The 18,637-nt window shown below is 41.7% G+C and overlaps 1 protein-coding gene across 10 annotated transcripts in view; it reads right to left on the minus strand.

Moving 5' to 3' along the window:
* TARBP1 (TAR (HIV-1) RNA binding protein 1) overlaps positions 1–18,637 on the minus strand; it is a 110,575-nt gene that overhangs the window by 44,581 nt on the left and 47,357 nt on the right. For 7 of the 10 annotated variants that reach the window (XR_010599767.1, XR_010599766.1, XM_065589039.1 and 4 more), the window contains 6 exons: positions 18,258–18,355; positions 14,096–14,224; positions 13,457–13,618; positions 10,610–10,803; positions 9,924–10,185; positions 9,641–9,829 (listed from right to left, as the gene is read on the minus strand). Coding sequence is in view for 7 of the 10 variants with exons in the window: in XM_065589039.1 (XP_065445111.1) it covers positions 9,641–9,829; positions 9,924–10,185; positions 10,610–10,803; positions 13,457–13,618; positions 14,096–14,224; positions 18,258–18,355 (1,034 nt within the window). In the remaining 3 variants the exon portion in view is untranslated. The remainder of the gene's footprint in view (positions 1–9,640; positions 9,830–9,923; positions 10,186–10,609; positions 10,804–13,456; positions 13,619–14,095; positions 14,225–18,257; positions 18,356–18,637) is intronic. The other 3 variants (XR_010599768.1, XM_065589041.1, XM_065589040.1) reach the window with 1 other exon arrangement.

Here is an 18,637-nt window from a genome sequence, read left to right on the forward strand (position 1 = left end):
CCCGCAGCTCCTGGCCTCTGGTGGCAGGGGACCCCACAGCTCAGAACTGTGGGGGATGGGGACCCTGAAACTCCGAGCCCCCATGAGTGGTGGCAGCCCCTGGAGCTCCCAGCCAGGCCCCCGCAACTGTCCTGCGGCTCCCCATTTTGTGATGGCTATTTTTAGTAAAAGTCAGGGAAAGGTCCCTGACTTTTACTAAAAATATCCGTGAAAATATCTTAGCCTTATATATAAGAAATGGTTACTCACTCTGTGCATTAACTGTGATTCTTTGAGATGTGTGTCCCTATGTCTGCTCCACTCTAAGAGCACTTGTGCCCTCTGCACCTTTGATCGGAGATTTCTCATAGCAGCATCTATTCAGCCTGCGCGTGCATATTACTCAGTCTCGTGCTCTGTGTCATTGTTATATAGCATGGGCAAACCGCAGTCTTCTACCGAGAAGCTGCATAGCGGAGAACTCTGAAGTAGAGGGGAAGGAGTGCAGGTAGAGGAGAATCCAGAAGGACACTCATCTCAAAGAAGCACAGTTATTGCACAGGGTGAATAACCATTTCTCCTTCTTCAAGCAGTGTCCCTTTAGGTGCGCCACATCAGATGAGTACTCAGCAGTTCCCTCTAAGGAGGAGGGGGCTTTGGAGTTCAGTCCAATACTGATGAAAGTATAGCCAAGCCCAACGCAGCATTGGAAGCAGAGTCATGAGTTATTGCATAGTGCTCAGCAGACAGGTGTACAAAGGTCCAATTCACGCTCTACATATTTCAATGATGGGAACATTTTTGAGAAAGGCTGTAGAGGTGGGAATAGCCCTTGTAGAGTGAGTTTGTATACCCCAGGGTGTTTGGAGATTATAAGATTGATAGGAATAAATAATGCAGTCAGATATCCACTTGGAAAGTCTTTGTTTAGAGAGTGCAGACCCTCTTGATCTGTCTGAGATCAAGACAAATACTTTGGGAGTCTTTCTAAAATGTTTAGTCCTGTCAACATAGAAGGCCAGGGCTCCCGACATCAAGTGTATGTAACGGCGCCTCTTCTTTGCCTAGGTGAGGTTTAAGGTAGAAAATCGGAAGGGGAGTGGGTTGGTTTATATGGAACTCAGAAGATATTTTTGGTAAAAACTTGGGATGTGGTCATAATATGATCTTGTCCTTGAAGAATACTGTAAAAAGAGAATATACCATAAGGGATCTTATTTCTCCAACTTGTTGAGTCAACGTGGTGGCTACCAGAAATGCTGTTTTCATGGATAAATGGAAGAGTGAGCAGGTAGCCATTGGTACAGACAGTGATCTTGTAAGGCATTTAAGAATCTGATTGGGGTCCCAAACTGGAGTAGGATGCTTCCCTGGCAAAAGGAGAATTCCAAGCCCCCTGAGGAACCTCATGTAGTTGGGTGGGTGTGATGGGAGTTGACGGTATTGTGAATCTCGACCACTCCTAGGGGAGTCCAATGGAGCCCGGAGTGGGCTTCTTCGGTAGTAAGTGAGAAGAGGTAGAGCTCTTCTTGCCACCTTGGTCCACTGACAGTACCAATGACCTCTCAGAGCCCAAGACTTTACAGTCTTTAGGTTTGAGAGTGCCCTTGATACCTGAGGAACAAGCAGTCTCATTGGCACTGGGTCAGAGAGCAATGGGTGCTGAAGTGGATGGAGTTATCAGAGACCACAGTTTCTTCAAGGTAGATTTCCTACCTGGAGAACTCGAGCGATGGTCTTTGGGAGTCTTTTGGGTATTCCTCTGAGATCCCCTTGAAGAATGCAGTTGGGAGAAAGTGGAGGCAGCAGACTTACTCAGAGGCTGGTGTATAGGGGGTCCCCTGGCCTGGGTCAGAGGCTGGGCGCAGCGACCTCTCCATCATGAGGAGTCGAAGTATGATCTCCGTTTTTTTCTGGTTCTAGATTTTAATGTCAGACAGAAGTTGCCCTTTGGGGAAATACGAGATTCTCTGAGGCAACTGATGCACTGGTAGTATCCATCACTCTCTGGGATTGCCTCCCAACAAGACAAGCAATGCCTGAAACCAAAAGAACCAGGGACACCCTCCGAGTGAAGTAAAACTCCAAGGAGTGGAGAAAAGCTAACTGTCTATATATATACACACATATATATATATATATATATATATATATATACACACACACACACACACACACACACACACAGATTGAAATATATATTTTTTAAAACTACTACAACTAAACTAAAACTACTACTAGGAACAATTAAGCTAAGGTAAAACTCAATGCAGACAACTGTTAAGGCACTATCTCAGACCAAGGCAGCCAGGGCCAGCTCCAGGTACCAGCTTCTCAAGCAGGTGCTTGGGGCGGCCGCTCCGGAGAGGGGCGGCAGATCCAGGTATTCGGCGGCAATTCGGCGGACGGTCCCTCACTCCGCCTGGGAGTGAAGGACCTCCCGCCGAATTGCTGCTGCAAATCGCAATCGCGGCTTTTTTTTTTTTTTTTTTTTTTTTTTTTGGTTTTGTATGCTTGGGGCGGCCAAAACCCTGGAGCCGGCCCTGAAGGCAGCTGAGAAGGAACTCATGGTGATTCACTCACACAGTGGTGTGGAGCAAGAGACTGAGTAACACTCATGCGCAGGCCAAACAGACACTGCTATAAGAAATTTCTGATCAAAGGGGCAGAGGGCACGAGTGCACCTAGGAGTGCAACACCCATAGGGACACTACTCAAAGAAGAATACAATGATCCAGTGTTTTCACACAAGTAAAAATCCTTTCCTTTGTCTGACCCTCAAATATTTGGAAAAATTTGTTTGTTTATTTCGATGAGCGTATATATTTGGAGTTGTAGAAACGCTTCACAATTTAGGGGGGGGGGGGAGAAATCTAACTTCTATTTCCAAACTAAATTTCTTCATACATATCAAATGGTACTTAATCCTCAGTTGGAAAAATTAGAAAAAGTCCATGGCAAGTTTAAAGTTAAAATGGTTGAATTACCAAAGTGCAAAAGTGTGTCCGAACCATTTTCTTAACACGTGAAACCACCCTTCGTTGCCATTGCTCTGACATTTCAGTAGCTGAACAGATTTTACTTTTCCAAAAAAACCCAACCCCAAAACCTAAATACACTCAGCCCAAAGGGGCATAAGTGTAAGAAATTGCAAGCCCAAAGTAGAAATGCTTCCAAAAAGTGGTAAGCCTCTAAAAAACAGGGATTTAGAATGGTAACAGTTCAGCTGTATTTTATATAATATGTAATTTGAAACAGAGTTTTAATTGTGATTTCTTCTCAGAATGGTTTACTAAAGTAGAATCAAGCCTGGAGAAGGCAGAAGATTTTATGGAGTAAAATAATTTATTTCCAGAAAAAGATACTATTTTGCCATTATTATATAATTTTCTCACTGCCATGTGATCTGTCTTTGTAACCATAAAACGTGCTGTGATTACTACAAACTAAAATATTCCCAGAAGAAGGATCTTTAACTGGAATACTGAAACATATATGATCTTTCAGATAAAAATAATTCTAGGAATATTTCTTAATATTCTTACCAAAAAAATCCGACTCATGAAATTATCTCTCTGAAATTCAAGGATGAGAGTTGGTAAAACCACAATGAAGGAGGGACCTATACTGCTCTTCATCTATCTGTTTAACTTGCAGAGAACAAGCATGATACTTTCTGTACATTTCAACAAAATCCTTTTTCACAAATTCCTTAACCAATAGGGTAAAAATCCATCACATACAAAAAATAAATTTAAACCCATGCAGGAGTGTGCATTAGTATGGATCCAGTGGAAAGGAGGAAAAAGGCAGAAGAAATAAGACCAGAAGCACAAAGCTGTGGACACCGCTCTATGCAGTCTATGGTGGGAGTACTCCATTTTTAGCTCAAAACTACCCTTATGCCCACTTTTTGGCTAATGTTTTAAAGCCGGTAGAGTCCACCACGGTAGATATCAGAAACATTTTAGCTATATTTCTAAAGCAACTCAGTATTCCACAATTCAATTTTTAATGTCTCTTAAGCTAAAAGCTATAGGGACACTCTACAGGGGTCAATGGAAAGAGGTACTGCCAAAGAGTGGGGTAAGAATGTACATAAGTAGACACCTGCTTAGGAACTTTATCTTCATTTTCTTATGAAGGGACAGAAGGTAGGTTGGACTCTTAGTTGTGTATAGGAGACCTTCATTACCTCCTTGATTCCTGTGGTCATGGTATGTCCCACTGCAGACAATGGGATAGCTGTCACAGAGACTCAAGACTCTCAACACTGGCACAAATATACCTTGGCAAGAAAATATTTAAAATACTAACACTACTACTACTAACAAAAACTACAAATATTTAAACAAACAACAGCAAACAAACAATGGCTACAGCTCATAGGTTCAAACAACACTGAACATGCGATTGCCAGGTGTGGTGGTCTGTGAAGAGAGAGAGACCAAACAGAGAGGTCAAATACTGATTTCTACCACTTGGAATTATTTTACTTGTATATACTAAGGCAACAACATGTCTTCTTTCAGCTGGGATCCAAGCAAAGATTGCTACTGCTAAATCTGATGTAACCATTACTTAACGTAGATGCTGTTACATCTTAACATTTATTTGATTAAGTGGCTTTCAAAAAGAATGCACTCAAAAAGAATGAACTGACAAAAAAGAAAACCAATGGGTATTATTTTTTGAAAGCTCTAAAAAGAAAAAAGGTTACTCACCTTGTGCAGTAACTGAGGTTCTTCGAGAGATGTGTCACTGTGGGTGCTCCACTTCAGGTGTCAGTGCATCCTGGCGCCGTCGATCGGAGATTTATGGTAGCAGTGTCCGTATGGATCACCGATGCACAGTAGGCATCTCGTTGTGCCGTTGGTACCGCGTCTAGCGCATGCATGACGGTAGCCCTCCAGTTCCTTCTCTTCGCAGTAAGGACTCTGCAGTACACTCTGAAGTAGGGGGAGGAGGGTGTGTAGTGGAACACCCACAGGGACACATATCTCGAAGAACCTCAATTACTACACAAGGTGAATAATCGTCTCTTCTTCTTCTTCAAGTGCTGTCCCTGTGGGTGCTCCACTTCAGGTGAATGTAGAGCAGTGCCCCCCCAGAAGGCAGGAGGGACTTTGGGTTCATTTGAGTCATAGAGGTAGATACAGCTAGGCCAACTATGGCATCAGCCCTGGAGTCTTGAGTGATTGTAGAGTGCTCAGTGAATGTGTGGACAGAGGCCCAAGTGACCGCCCTGCAAATCTCTAATATCGGAACAATGTTCAGGAACACTATCAAGGTTGAAACTGATCATGTGGGGTGCGCTCTGATGTGCGCAGGAGGGTCCACGTTCCAAATACGATACAAAGGTTGAATGCATGTGGAGATCCATTTAGACAGTCTTTGAGTAGATATTGCGCAGCCTTTCGAATGGTCGGTAGTAGAAACAAAAAGTCTAGGAGATTTCTGGAACGGTATGGTCCTTTCCAGGTAAAACCCTAATGCACTCCTGACGTCCAGTGTATGCAAGACGGCCTCTGTTGGGAGTCCCGTAAGGCTTGGGATAGAACGTGGGAAGATGGATTGGTTGGTTCATATGATATTACCTTTGGTAGGAATTTTGGGGGCAGATGCAGCACAACCTTGTCTTTGAAGAATAAAGTGTAGGGAGAATCAGCCATGAGAGCCCCTATCTCACTCACCCATCTAGCGGAAGTAATAGTGACCAAAAAGGCCATTTTCATGGATAAACGAAGGAGGGAATAGATGACTAGGGGTTCAAATAGTGGTCTGGTGAGGCATTTCAATACCAGACTGAAGTCCCACGCCAGCGTAGGTTAGCGAACCTCTGGGTAAATGTTCTGGAGACCCGCGAGAAAGCGTTTAGTAATGGGGTGCACAAAGATCGAGGTCCTATCAATCTCATGATGGAATTCTATAATAGCCACGAGATGGGCTTTGACTGAGCTCGTTGCTAAACCCGAGCATTTCAGCTCCAGTAGGTATTCCAACACTAATGGTGGCGATGTTGTGGAGGCTGTCACACGTTTTTCTTGACACCAGGAGGAGAATCTCTTCCACATTTGAAGGTAAGTATTATGTGTGGTCACTTTCCTGTTGTTTAGTAATACATGTTTAACTTGTTCCAAACAGGCTAGTTCGCCATAATGGAACCATGCAGAAGTCATGCTTGTAGGTGGAGTTTTTCCATATTCGGGTGAAGAGTGCAACCGCTGTTCTGAGACAACGGGTCCGGATGGCAAGGTTGAGCTCAAGGGCCACATATTGCCATGCCCATCAGGTAAGGGTACCATGCTTGTCTGGGCCATGTCGGAACTATGAGGATGACCTTGGCCTTGTCTATTCGTATCTTGTGTATCACACCTAATATCAGGGGAAATCGTTGGGAACGCACACATCAGTTGTGCATCCCATGCGATGAGGAAGGCATCCCCAGTGATCGTGGTCCCATTCCTGCTTTCAAGCAGAACATTGCACATTTGGGGTTTGTTGGGGATGCAAGCAAGTTGATAAGGGGAGTGCCCTACCGGCGGAATACAGATTGCCGGACTCCCTCGTTCATTTCCCATTTGTGGTCTTGAGAGAAGTACCTGCTTAGTGTGTCTGCCATTGCGTTCTGGCAACTGGGAAGGTAGGAGGCCAAAATGTGTGTGTTGTGGTGAATGCACCAGTTCCACAGTTTCGTGGCTTCAGTGCATAGTGAGTGAGATCGAGCGCCCCCTGGGCGATTGATGTAAAACATGTAGGCAATGTTGTCAGTCATTATGCGAATTGATTCGTTCTTTATGTGAGGTAGGAAGTGTCTGCAGGCATTGTGGACCACGCGTAGCTCTAGTAGATTGATGTACAAACGAGTCTCCGCAAGAGACCATTTGCCTTGAACTGTGTGCAAATGCATGTGGGCGCCTCAGCCTATCAGTGAGGCATCCATCGTAATTACTATTGATGGGGGTTCCTGTTGGAAGGGGATGCCCATGAATACATTTTCTGGTCTTGTCCACCAGTGCAGAGTCCAGGACACTGGGTGATACTGTAAGTCGTCCAGGATACTATGATACCGTAAGCCGTTTGTGTAGGCTGTGTTTGCTGTGTCTCCTTCGCTTGGGACTCAGTGGTGCTGGAGGTGCCCGGAGTGTCATAGGTGCTCACCCAAGCATGTGTAGGCATCGGGGGTAGCGACCTGGCAGGAGACCGCCTATGTTTCTGTGCCCTCTTCCTTGGTCTTTTAGAGGAAGGTATGTCTCCTGAAGGAGGGGTGCCCGGAGAGGAGATCCGTTGTTCTGTCTCCCGTTGGAGAGATTTCTCCATTAGCATCATTTTGAGTCAGAGATCCCGGTCACGCCAGGCTCTCACCTTTAGGTTGCTACAGTGGGCACATTTTTGTGGATATGCACCTCACTGAGACATCGGACACACAAGAAGTGCCCATCAGAAACTGGCATTGCTTCGCGGCAGGAGCTGCATAGCTTAAAGCCTGGGGAGCCAGGCATCTTAAACGGTTAACCGATCCCGCAGCGGGGGAACTACGGGAAGGTAAACTGAGAGAAAGTAAACTTTTTTTTTTGATCCAACAAAACTAACACTAACTACAACTTTCTATATGACTAACTAACTATTTAAACTATTATTTCTAAAGGTTTGGCAAGAGTGATGAACACTGCCCCAGAGCTCAGTCTTCAGCTGAGGATGGCTGACAAGGAATTGGAGGGCTCAGGTCATGTGCATGCTAGACTCGGCACCAACGGCACCGCGAGACACCTACTGCACATGTGCGACCTGCACAGACACTGCTACCATAAATCTCTGGTGGACAGCGTCGGGATGCACAGACACTTGTAAATGGAGCACCTACAGGAATAGCACTCAAAGAAGAATCAAGATTACACTGTTTTAAAACTCTTCCCAATATTTATGGTTTTATCGTCCAAACACAAGCGCAAAGCTTTTTGGAGATTATTTAGTTTCCCCATAAGAACTTCCTGTTCTTTGTTATTTTGTAGCCTCTCAATGCAACTCACTCTTCAGTACCATCCCAAAGGATATGCTATCTTTCTATAGCACTGATCATCTACAGTGGAACCAAATATTTTTAAGGGGGAATATTTTTCCTCTTTAATCAGAAGTAGGAAGCCAGTGGAGTAAAAGGTTTTTCTTGTGTTGACATAAGTCAAGAGATCACACAAAGTCCTTCAAGTCCTTATCGGCTTAATATTGCTGTGGGTGTCATCAAAAACTCAATATTTACTAAGCTACTACAAGACGTATCTGAGATACTACATTTATTTTCTATTCTAAACAGAAAGGAAAACAACAATATTCTCAGTTACCACTATGTGGGTAACTGTTGGTAAACACTGACTTTTTAAATTCATTTACTAAAGTAACAGATTAAGAAAAACATAATTCATAAATTGGTCAAACATATACACAAAGATGAGGAAAGGAGCTAAAGAAAATGCTACAATTTAGATCAGAATGGACTACAGTTATTTGGTGCCAAAATACACTACAATAAACTTGCATGCTGGCATCAAGGATCTAACTGTAAACGATAAAAAAATCCATAAGCTTCATAATCAATACAAACATCCAAAAATGATTTTACTAAAACCCAGGAAAATAGGAGCTTTCACTCAATTCCAAATTTTCCTGAAACTCCCCCTCCCCCTTCATCAAATGTAGCTGAAGCAACTGGACTCCTGGAGGACAGGAAATGACATACTTCACCAAAATCAGTAAAGATGGATTTCCTGTTTTCCAGAATGGCAAGTAAAAATATAATAGAACTGGCTCCAATGTTAATATATTAATCTTTCTTTAAGATAATAAAATCTTTGTTTGCAAGATTACATTTTTTTCTCAGCATTCTGGAATCCTGGGAAAAAAACACTCTACAGCAGCAGCAAAAGTTGTCTGTTTAAATAGTGTCCTAACTTCATGTCTAATAGCTCACCAATGTTATCAAAAAACAGCTCTATAAACCATTGGATAAAGATACAAGTAATAATGCATACTGTAGATATGAAATTATAGCAAAACACTCACTAATGAGACCAAAGGAAACTGAAATCATTTTCATGAATTCAGAAGATCTTGGATAGGAAGGGAAGTGAATAATTTACATGTCAAAGGTATAGTACCTTTCATTACCTATATCACAGGAACAAGTGAAGGGAAACTGGATGAGTGAAACAAATTGTAATGAGATATAAAGCCTCTCTCTTGTAGGTCACCATTTTGAAGCCAGCACAGATTGGTAGCGACCAAAAGTCATTGCCATGTAATGATTTTTTGTGATCTACAAGAAATGGTCTTTTTCTGTGTAGTTCATAGTAGACAATTTTCCCTCCACTGCTCACTAGAACCCTAGCTGGCAGGACCAGCAGAGACAGCATGGACTTAATGGACCTGAAAATTAAACAACCTTCTTACCCCTAAAGGCAGTCCCTCCTGAAAGGGTGGAATACACTATATTGATGTTCTGAGGATAAACAAAAATGACTTTGGTTCTAGTGTTCTCAATCCAGCATCTTTTGTGAGGAGAAAAATTCATTGAGATAACTGAGAGAGGAAAAAATCATCTATTAAGAAAAGATGTCTTCCACTCGACAATTTACATACATTTACAAAAAAGAACACTAACACTTACCTCCTTTATTTTTGAATATGCTTGACCCTTGCTACTTGCAGCAACAGCAAGAACTTCAGTGTCAAACACAAACTGAACAAAGGCTTTTAAATTAGACCAAAATATTAGCTGTGTGTTGCTCAAAGAGGATATAACTTTCCAAGCCAGATCAAATGCATCTATGCAGAGAGATTCGGATGAGCCCAGAAGCTGAAAATAAAGAGGAGGAAAACAGTGTTTAATTTCTGGGGGGGAAAATCTTCATTATTGTTACTGACCATAGGTTTGCTTTTTTGTCTCTTACCTTGGGAACAAGCACTTTCATGCAATGAAACACAGGTAAAACCTGGTCAGAAGGCAAAAGAGTTAGAGCTTCCAGTGCAGACTGTAGAGTTCTTATTGGCCTTTGGACTGCAAGCAAAGATAGTTCCAGAGTCTCATCATTTGACAATGGTATAAATTTATCATACTTATTTAAAATAAAATGAAGGCAAACCCACTGGTCATGTACATAGCTTGCAACGATTTTCCCCCATCCTTGAGAAGATGTTGATTCTTCAAATAAACTGTAACAGAGAAAATACTTTTAAGTCCATATTAATACTTCAGTTTCTTTACATACAAACTATACGCAATAATGTAATGTCCTAATAGAAAGCAGATTAGAATCAAAACTCTAAATGCCAATTCAACTCCCATTAAATTCAGTGGAAAGATATCTATTCACTTCAGTAAGAATCAATTGAGTCCTAATTCCCTACGCCTACTACAGAAAGAGCTAAGATGAGCAAATCCATTTCGCTTCCACCATATTCTGGATCTGAAGAGTAAGAAGGCTCATTTAGCTATTTAGACATCCTAAATTAATTAAGTTATCACTTATGAAACTTGTATCTTGTCACAAATTACCAAAAAAAGTTATCTTAAAAAGTTACTTTACTCTGTATTAAAGATGTATAGATAGTGACTTGAACTGTAGCATAGACATACCTATTTTTTTCCTCAATTTTGGAAGGCTTCTTTAATACTTGATTAAGTTGAACAGAGGAAATAAAACCTTTTAGGGTTTCAACAGCATGTAGAGATTTAAGTTGCAGTTCAGGTTTCTGATCAAAAATCTCACAAACCACAGTTAGTGAGGCCATACTAACTACTTTTTGAATCTGTTCTCCAAGCTTTGATTCCTAGTAATGAAAAATTAAAAATCACACAACCAACATACTAAAATTTCCCCTAATAAATTATGAATAATATACGGATACATATTGAATACCTTTAAAATATTCTATTATATATGAAAATCTGATTAGAAAGTAAAATGTAGGGAAAAACAGGTGTGTATGTATCTATCTATCTCATCTTACAAATTACAAGCATTCCTTTATCAGCACCAGCCCTGTAGTTTGAATATGACATGACATTCATAGTTAACTGAGTGGGCAGAAATTAACTTATGTATTTTTACTAATAATGGAAATGGTAAGAAATTAATTTCATTCTAGTAAATTACAGCACTTGTGCCAGTACCGTTAAGGCTGAACTGCAACTAAGGTCAGTCTTAATTTCATATTTTCTATTTTATGTCACAAACTTAGTGTTAAGCAAATATTCAAATGTATACCTGTCACAAGGATATTTTCCCCCAAATCAAATTCCTCACAAATTATAAGTTTGAATTCTATTATTTATGGAAATCTGAACAAAAAGTAAAATTCAGGCACACGTAGCCAGAGTCCTCCAAGGCCAGTAGAGAGAGTAGTTAAAGCAGTCTAGAAGGCAACAACTGTCACTTCAACTAAAGAGGAATTATTGTGTCTGAGAAGCAGAGCAAGCAGAAGAGACTATGCGATCTATTATAGCATAAAATGCAGCTCACTCCTAATAAAAATATATTAATTTGTGTGTAAAGTTATATAAGAACAAGTGTGCAGGGGTGAGGAAAAGGGACAGAAGATTATATAAAAAATTACTGAGCACTGTCAATGTGTACAGCAATGTACAAAATGCAATATTATAACAGATTATTTTCTGAATGCCTCCAGCTATCAGAAACACAGAAAATGTTTCGAACCTCTGCCCACCTTCTCTATGAAGAATGGCTGTAAGAATTTGCTGCAATCTTTCAACAACACATAACTAACATAGAGACCCTATTCAAACACTCATTACTCAGGAAAACCCCTTGATTCAACTAACGTATTGACTTGGGAAGAATTACTGAGTCAGGCCTCAATATACTGTTCCAATATGCTACTAATCCACAAATGTCATTTTTGTTTGATAAAATGATAAATTATGATAAAGTCACAAATAGCTGAAAAAAAAACTAACTTGTTTTTCCACTTAGTCATGCAAAAATGATACTAGTGTGTTTTATCTCTCATTCTGCTCTCAATGTATGATTTAATTTCTTAACTTCTTTGAGCCTACTGATTTGTTCTGACAAGGATAGGATCGGAATATTAGAGGGTGTTTATCACTGCCACTATAATCAAGGTTGAAAAACAGTTTCAAACATACAATTCTGTTTTTACACAATTCACCAAAACATTCACTTTGTGTAATAAGGATGACAGTGATTTATGCTAATAAAAAAAATGAGAAAGTGAGCAAAATCTGTCCATCCATTTTTTCACTTTGTGAAGGCTTAAAATGAACACATTTTTTCCCATTATAAAATTCTATCCTTTTAAAAATATCAGGGCTACCATAAAATAAAAACAGATACGGATTTGGCATGAATACAATCCTCCTCTCTTTTTGAACTAGTATCTTTGCTTGGCTTGCGGGAGAAAAATATTTTGATTTAAGAAAGAGATGAATGCATATTCTATAGAGGATATACCTTAAACCTAGAGACACCAACTTAAAGATTAACTGAGCTGTGAATGCATGCAAAGTACAAGACATTCTGCTGCCACTGTAGTAATCATTAAATTCCCACTAACTTAAAAGGGAGCAAGAAAGACAGACAGACAGACACACACACACAAGAAATTAAATCCCCCCAAAATCTTTTTGACAAAGCATTAATGTCAAATCTGGAAATTCCAAAAGTTAAAGTTCCTCTAGCAATATGAATTCAGCCATGTTTCACATCAAACTTTTCTCTTTCTCTTGAAAAATGAAAATATTAACCTATTACTCTACATATAACACATATATAACTGTGGGATATAAAACGTGGGGGAATGAATACTGCAACAGAAAATGTTAGCTTTTGGAATTTCTTGACCTTGCAAATTTAACACTGTATTAATACTAACGTTTGGGAGATGGGGTTTCAATTTAATTCTATTTTCAAAGCTATCTAACATTTTACTGTATTTTAGGCAAAGGCCTTTGAGTACTACACAAACAATCTTATTTGAGAAAAATGTGTTTATTGCCACCTATGCATTGCTTTAGCTATATAGCAGCTGTATATCGTTAACAAAGAACTACAGCCAGGGCCGGCTCCAGGGTTTTGGTCACCCTAAGCAGCCAAACAAAAACAAACAAACAAAAGCCGCGATCGCAATCGCGATCTGCGGTGGCAATTTGGCGGGAGGTCCTTTGCTCCGAGCAGGAGTGAGGGACCGTCCGCCGAATTGCTGCCGAACAGCTAGACGTGCCGCCCCTCTCCGAAGTGGCCGCCCCAAGCACCTGCTTGGTAAGCTGGTGCCTGGAGCCGGCCCTGACTACAGCACTACAGTCCTAACAATGTCCTTTGGGAAACAGAGTGTTTCACTGCAATATAACACTGCAGATGAATTACACAAATGAGTTTTCTGTAAAGTAATATATTCATTAATATTTGTATCATATAGTTATGCCATTTATCCCTTGTAAAATTACCTGTTCATTGCCCGTCTCCTGCAGATTTTGAATAGAGGCATTTATGAGAGAAGAGATGAAATTCCAAATGGAGGGCCCCTTTTTCCAGCCAGCGTTTGAGCATAAATTCACCAGCTCTGACAATAATGCTAAGTATAAATTACAACGATCCAGATCTGAAACCTAAAATGAAGAAGGTAGGTAGTGTCACTAAAAAGGAGAAAAAATAAATTGAAAATGAGACAGCTAGAAAAAGGCAGGAGCAGCAGCAACAACTACAGTTGGACAGCCTTTTCTTCTTGTGGCTAAACACACTTTCTTCTCTCCCATCCTGTCAGGTTCCCCCACTCCACCTTAGGGTTCTCCGAGTAACCAACAACAACTTTGGTACTATGAAAGGAATCTCCAGTCGTCTTTTTTTACTAGAAACTTCCTTTCCTCTCCATTTGACCACGGGCTCTGCCCTTCTTCCTGAGGGTCCATATATTGTTTCAAGCAAAATCAGCTGTTTGATAACTGGACCACTGCTTTTTCTTCTTCTGCAGATGTCTCACCGCAGAGTCCTAAGAAAATAGCATATTTCTCCCTGGCCCTACTTCGCTTTCCCACTATGTCCCCTTTGTTCTCTGGCTTCTAGCTTCTGCACTCCCCTTCACTTACTTCTCCTACTCCACACCACACCACATCACCACCACCTTCCTTTTCTCCTCTCTTCACCCATTGTGTACTTTCATGAACTTTACTGCCTTCTCTACTCCCGGAGAGGTAACACCTCCTCTTCTTTAGGAACTATTAGGAAAGGGACAGAAAATAAGACAGAAAATACCCATAATGTCACTATATAATCCATGGTGCACCCACACCTTGAACACCATGTCCAGTTCTAGTAGCCCCATCTCAAAAAGGATATAGTGGAACTGGACAAGGTTCAGAGAAGGGCAACGAAGATGATTAAGGGTATGGAATGGCTTGAGGGGAAAGAGGAGAGATTAAAAAGATTAGGGCTGTCCATATTAGAAAAGAGACAACTAAGGGGTGATATGATAGAGGTCTATAAAATCATGAATGGTGTGGAAAAAGTGAATAAGGAAGTGTTATTTACCCTTTCCCACAATAACAAAACCAAGGGTCACTCAATGAAGTTAATAGGCAACAGGTATAATACAAACAAGAGAAAGTACTTTTTCACATGATGCACAATTAACTGTGGAACTCCTTGCCATGCGATGTTGTGATGACCACAAGTACAACTGGGTTCAAAAAAAGAACTATATAAATTAATGGAGGATAGGTCCATCAACGGCTAGGAGCCTAGATGGTCATGGATGCAACCCCAGACTTGGGGTGACCCTAAACCTCTGACTGCCAAAAGCCAGCAGGGGATGGATCGGGGCGGATCACTCCAACTGCTCTGTTCTATACACTGCCCCATAAGCTTTGGTACTGTCGGAGACAGAATACTGGGCTAGATGGACCACTGGTCTGACCCAGTATGGCCATTCTTATGTTTCTTTTCTCACTTTCACAAATCCTCTTCTCATTTCAAACTTAGTCTTTGTCTCAGTCCAGGTCCCCTCTTCATCCCATCCTCTATCATGAACCTCTCTTGTACTCTTTCCATATCAGTTTTATTTCCATACTCCATGCTCCCTCTTTGATTATGTTCCCTCTCAAAACTCCCACTCCACTGCTGAAAAACTCACCCTGATCCATAACCTCTATTTACCTGCTACCCTCCACCTCTTCACTCTTGATGAAACACAGCTCTTTTCTGACGCCTCAACCTCTGTTGCTACATTCCTCTTACAAGGACCATCTTTTTGCACTCCCCCAAGTGTTAGAAGTGGCTATGAACTTCTCCTCCCTCCCTGTTAGTCACTTCCTGTCCCTTCCTCCTTCCCATACAACTTTCTTCTCTGGAGTCTACACTGGCCAGTTTAGCCTAGATTCACAAAGGGACTTGGGCTTTGTGACATGAGTGTCACTTTTAGGTACCTAGAAAATCACAGGGACAAAACTGCGATTCACAAAGCCTGAGTCAAGCACCTTAGCTCCCTATACAACAAATGGGGGGAAATAGGCAACTTAGAATGAGATTTACAAAATCAAACAAATGAGGCAAGGAAGAGTCTAAGTTAGCCAATAGGAGACAGCGATGAGAAGAATGTGTGCTAAGTCCCACTCCTCTCAGAGAGGGAAGTGCTGAGACAAGGCTGCAGGGAAGTCCCCATCACTGCTAGCGATTTATAGCTGGGAATCCCTCTCATGGAGTCAGGTGGCATAAGTGCCTAAAAGTGTTTCTTGTGAGAATGAGCTACGCAGGTGCTTAACTCCACACAAAATGGCCGGAGGTGATACCCACCTTATAACTTTTAGCCCACTGATTAGAATACTAACCTGGGATGAGGGAGACCCAGATTCAATTCCCCCCTGAACAGAGGGCGAAAGCATTCGAACTGGGGCTACCCACCGCTCAGATGACTGCAGTAGCCACTGAGCAATGGGATATTCTCATGTGGGGTTTTCTCAATTTCTCCTGTTGAGGCTGTTCCACAAAGGATAAATACTTAAAGGGTCACTGGGCCAGAGAGAGAGAGAAAGAATAAGACTGTAGTCTGGTGCTTACGGCACCCTCCTGGGAGTTGGAAGACCCAGGGTCCAACGACTCGTTCATTAGTTATCTACAGTGGAACAGCTTCAACAGGACAGACTGAGGGAGCCCCATATCAAACTATCCCAGAGCTCAGGGGTTAGAGCACTCTTCTGAGAGGTGTTGGAAACCCCTGTTCAAATCCTTTCTCCTGCTCTGGCACAGAATGGGGAATTGAACCTGGGTCTTAGACACTAAATGCTATTGTGAATCTGGACCTCTCCCTTTACCCTCTGAGTAGCCACTAACTACAGTTAAAATCTTGCCCATGATCTCCTATCTCTTATCTTGTTTACAGTAACCTTGTTTCTGTCTTTCATCTTCTCACTTCTCCCCATTTAGTCTATCCAAATTGCATCTGCTGAAATCACCTTCCCCTTGTCACAGTGCTCATCTCCTTGTACTCATCTTCAAGGCCTTTAAATCTTTGATCTCTTTTCCTTCTACACTTCTATTGCCACTCAACTCCCCACACTTCTATCAACCCATTCATCTTTTTGCTTTCTCTCTTTCCTCACCCTCTACCTTTGTACTTTCTGTTATACTGCCTTCTATGCTTTGAACAGCCCTCCTCTGTCTGCCAAGACCCTCTCTCTTCTCCTGAAAACCCACATCCTTCAGGACTACCTTTTTTCTCATCACCATGTCTCATTCTACTCTTTCTCCCATGAACCATTTATTACTAGTTTCACCTTGTGTGTGTCTTTTAAGCTCTTTTGTAAAGCTCTCTGTGCAAGTCCAACACATATAACTAGTACTCCTGGGGGAATTCTGCGCCAAAAAATAAAAAAATTGGAGCACAGTATTTTAAAATTATGCATATTTTAGTTGCCAAAATAACACAATATAATCACTCAATTTTTAATAATTTTGGTAATTTATTTAAAAATATCTGTCAACAAATATGTCAGCAATACAGACAACAGCAAAAAAGAATCCCCCAGGAGTAGAGAGTTAAAGAAACCCCTACAACAACCCAGTTCCAGTTGGAGGATGATTGAGGGGGCTGTGTGGGGCTCCCAGAGCCCAGACATCTGCACTCCCATCCCCCCAGAGTCCAGCTTTGGGGCACCCCCGCCCTCCGACCCAGATACACACACCCACTTCCCCCCAAAGCCAAGCCACGGAGCACCCCCTGGCCTAGACAGCAGCCCCTCCCCCGTCCCCCCCCGCACAGAGCCCAGCTGCACAGGGCACCCCTCCAGCCTAGACACCAGCCCCCCACCCCCCAAACACACACACACACACAGAGCCCAGCCGCAGGGCATCCCCCAGAAACCAGCCCCTCCTTTCCCCCCAGAGCCCAGCCGAAGGGCAGCCCCCAGTCCAGACACCAGCCCTGCCAGAGCCTTTACTCCACCCAGCTTCTATACTGTCCCGCTGGGGGACATGGTGTAGTGCGGCCACCTGCTCTTCCTCACCCTTTGCTAGAGCTGGCTGGGTCTCCCAAGCCCTCTCCCGTCCTGGGAGAATGAGGATCAAAGAGCATGCAGCCTCCAGCCCTGCCAGGCTGGGCGCTCCAGCAGCCCTTAGCGTCAGCCAGAAAGTCTGTGGGCAAAATAGGGAATTCTGCATTCTGCAGTAGCGCAGAATTCCCCCAGGAGTAAACTAGTTATTAGCTATTTTTTATGAAGTCAAATACCACTAGCACCTCTCGGGTTTCATTTTAGGACTCTCCATGAAACCACAACATGAAAAACTGTTTAAATTTTAACTAGCCATTAACTGAATACAGTAAAGAGGGAGAGGAAAAATAAAATTTTGACTAGTACTATAAAAACAAATTGCCAAGTAATTGTCTCTCAAAACCCGCAGTTCAGTACCTCTGCTATAGAATTTCTTTAAACCAGAGCAGTGACAATTAATGTAGTGAACTGTTCCCACTGTGTCAAATTTCAAGTCAGTTTACTGGCTAAGGTAAACCGAATATTTGCTGAATTCCCTTTACAGGAAGAAACTTCAGATATCTGTCTCAGCAGGCTTTTATCAAAAACCATAACAAGAGTTTAAAGTATTTCTATGCAAAATGATTTTCTGGGTGTTGAAATATTTCATTTGGAAACATGTAAAAACATTGCCAATTCTGTGCATAGTAGATTAACAATCAGAACTGCACTGAAAAAACAAGAAATCAGACACAGAGTCTTTCAAGTATCTACAGTAAATACTTACAGTATTCAATTCACTTGTAGTGAGTCTTCTGAGGACAAAGTCCAGTATACTTTCTGCAGCAGTCATAACAGAATTAGAGAGAAAACTTAACACCACATCTATACAGAAAACAAAACAAATGCACTATTAAAACAATGTACTTTTTTGTGTTAGAGATACATGATATACAAAGTGGACTAAATCAGGTTACCATACAATGTCAAGCTATACAAGAATAAGCATTTACAGTTCTCTTAAGCTTCTGATCATTCGGTATAAATGACTGCTCTTCATTTTATTGTATACTGTATTATTTCAGTGGGTTCTACTTCTCTTTTTGAGGGGATCTGCATCTGATTGGCTAGAGGGCTATAAAATGGTGCACAGAATATCAGGGTTTT

Source organism: Chrysemys picta, chromosome 3 (assembly GCF_011386835.1).
Source record: "Chrysemys picta bellii isolate R12L10 chromosome 3, ASM1138683v2, whole genome shotgun sequence".
Lineage (NCBI taxonomy): Eukaryota > Metazoa > Chordata > Testudines > Emydidae > Chrysemys > Chrysemys picta.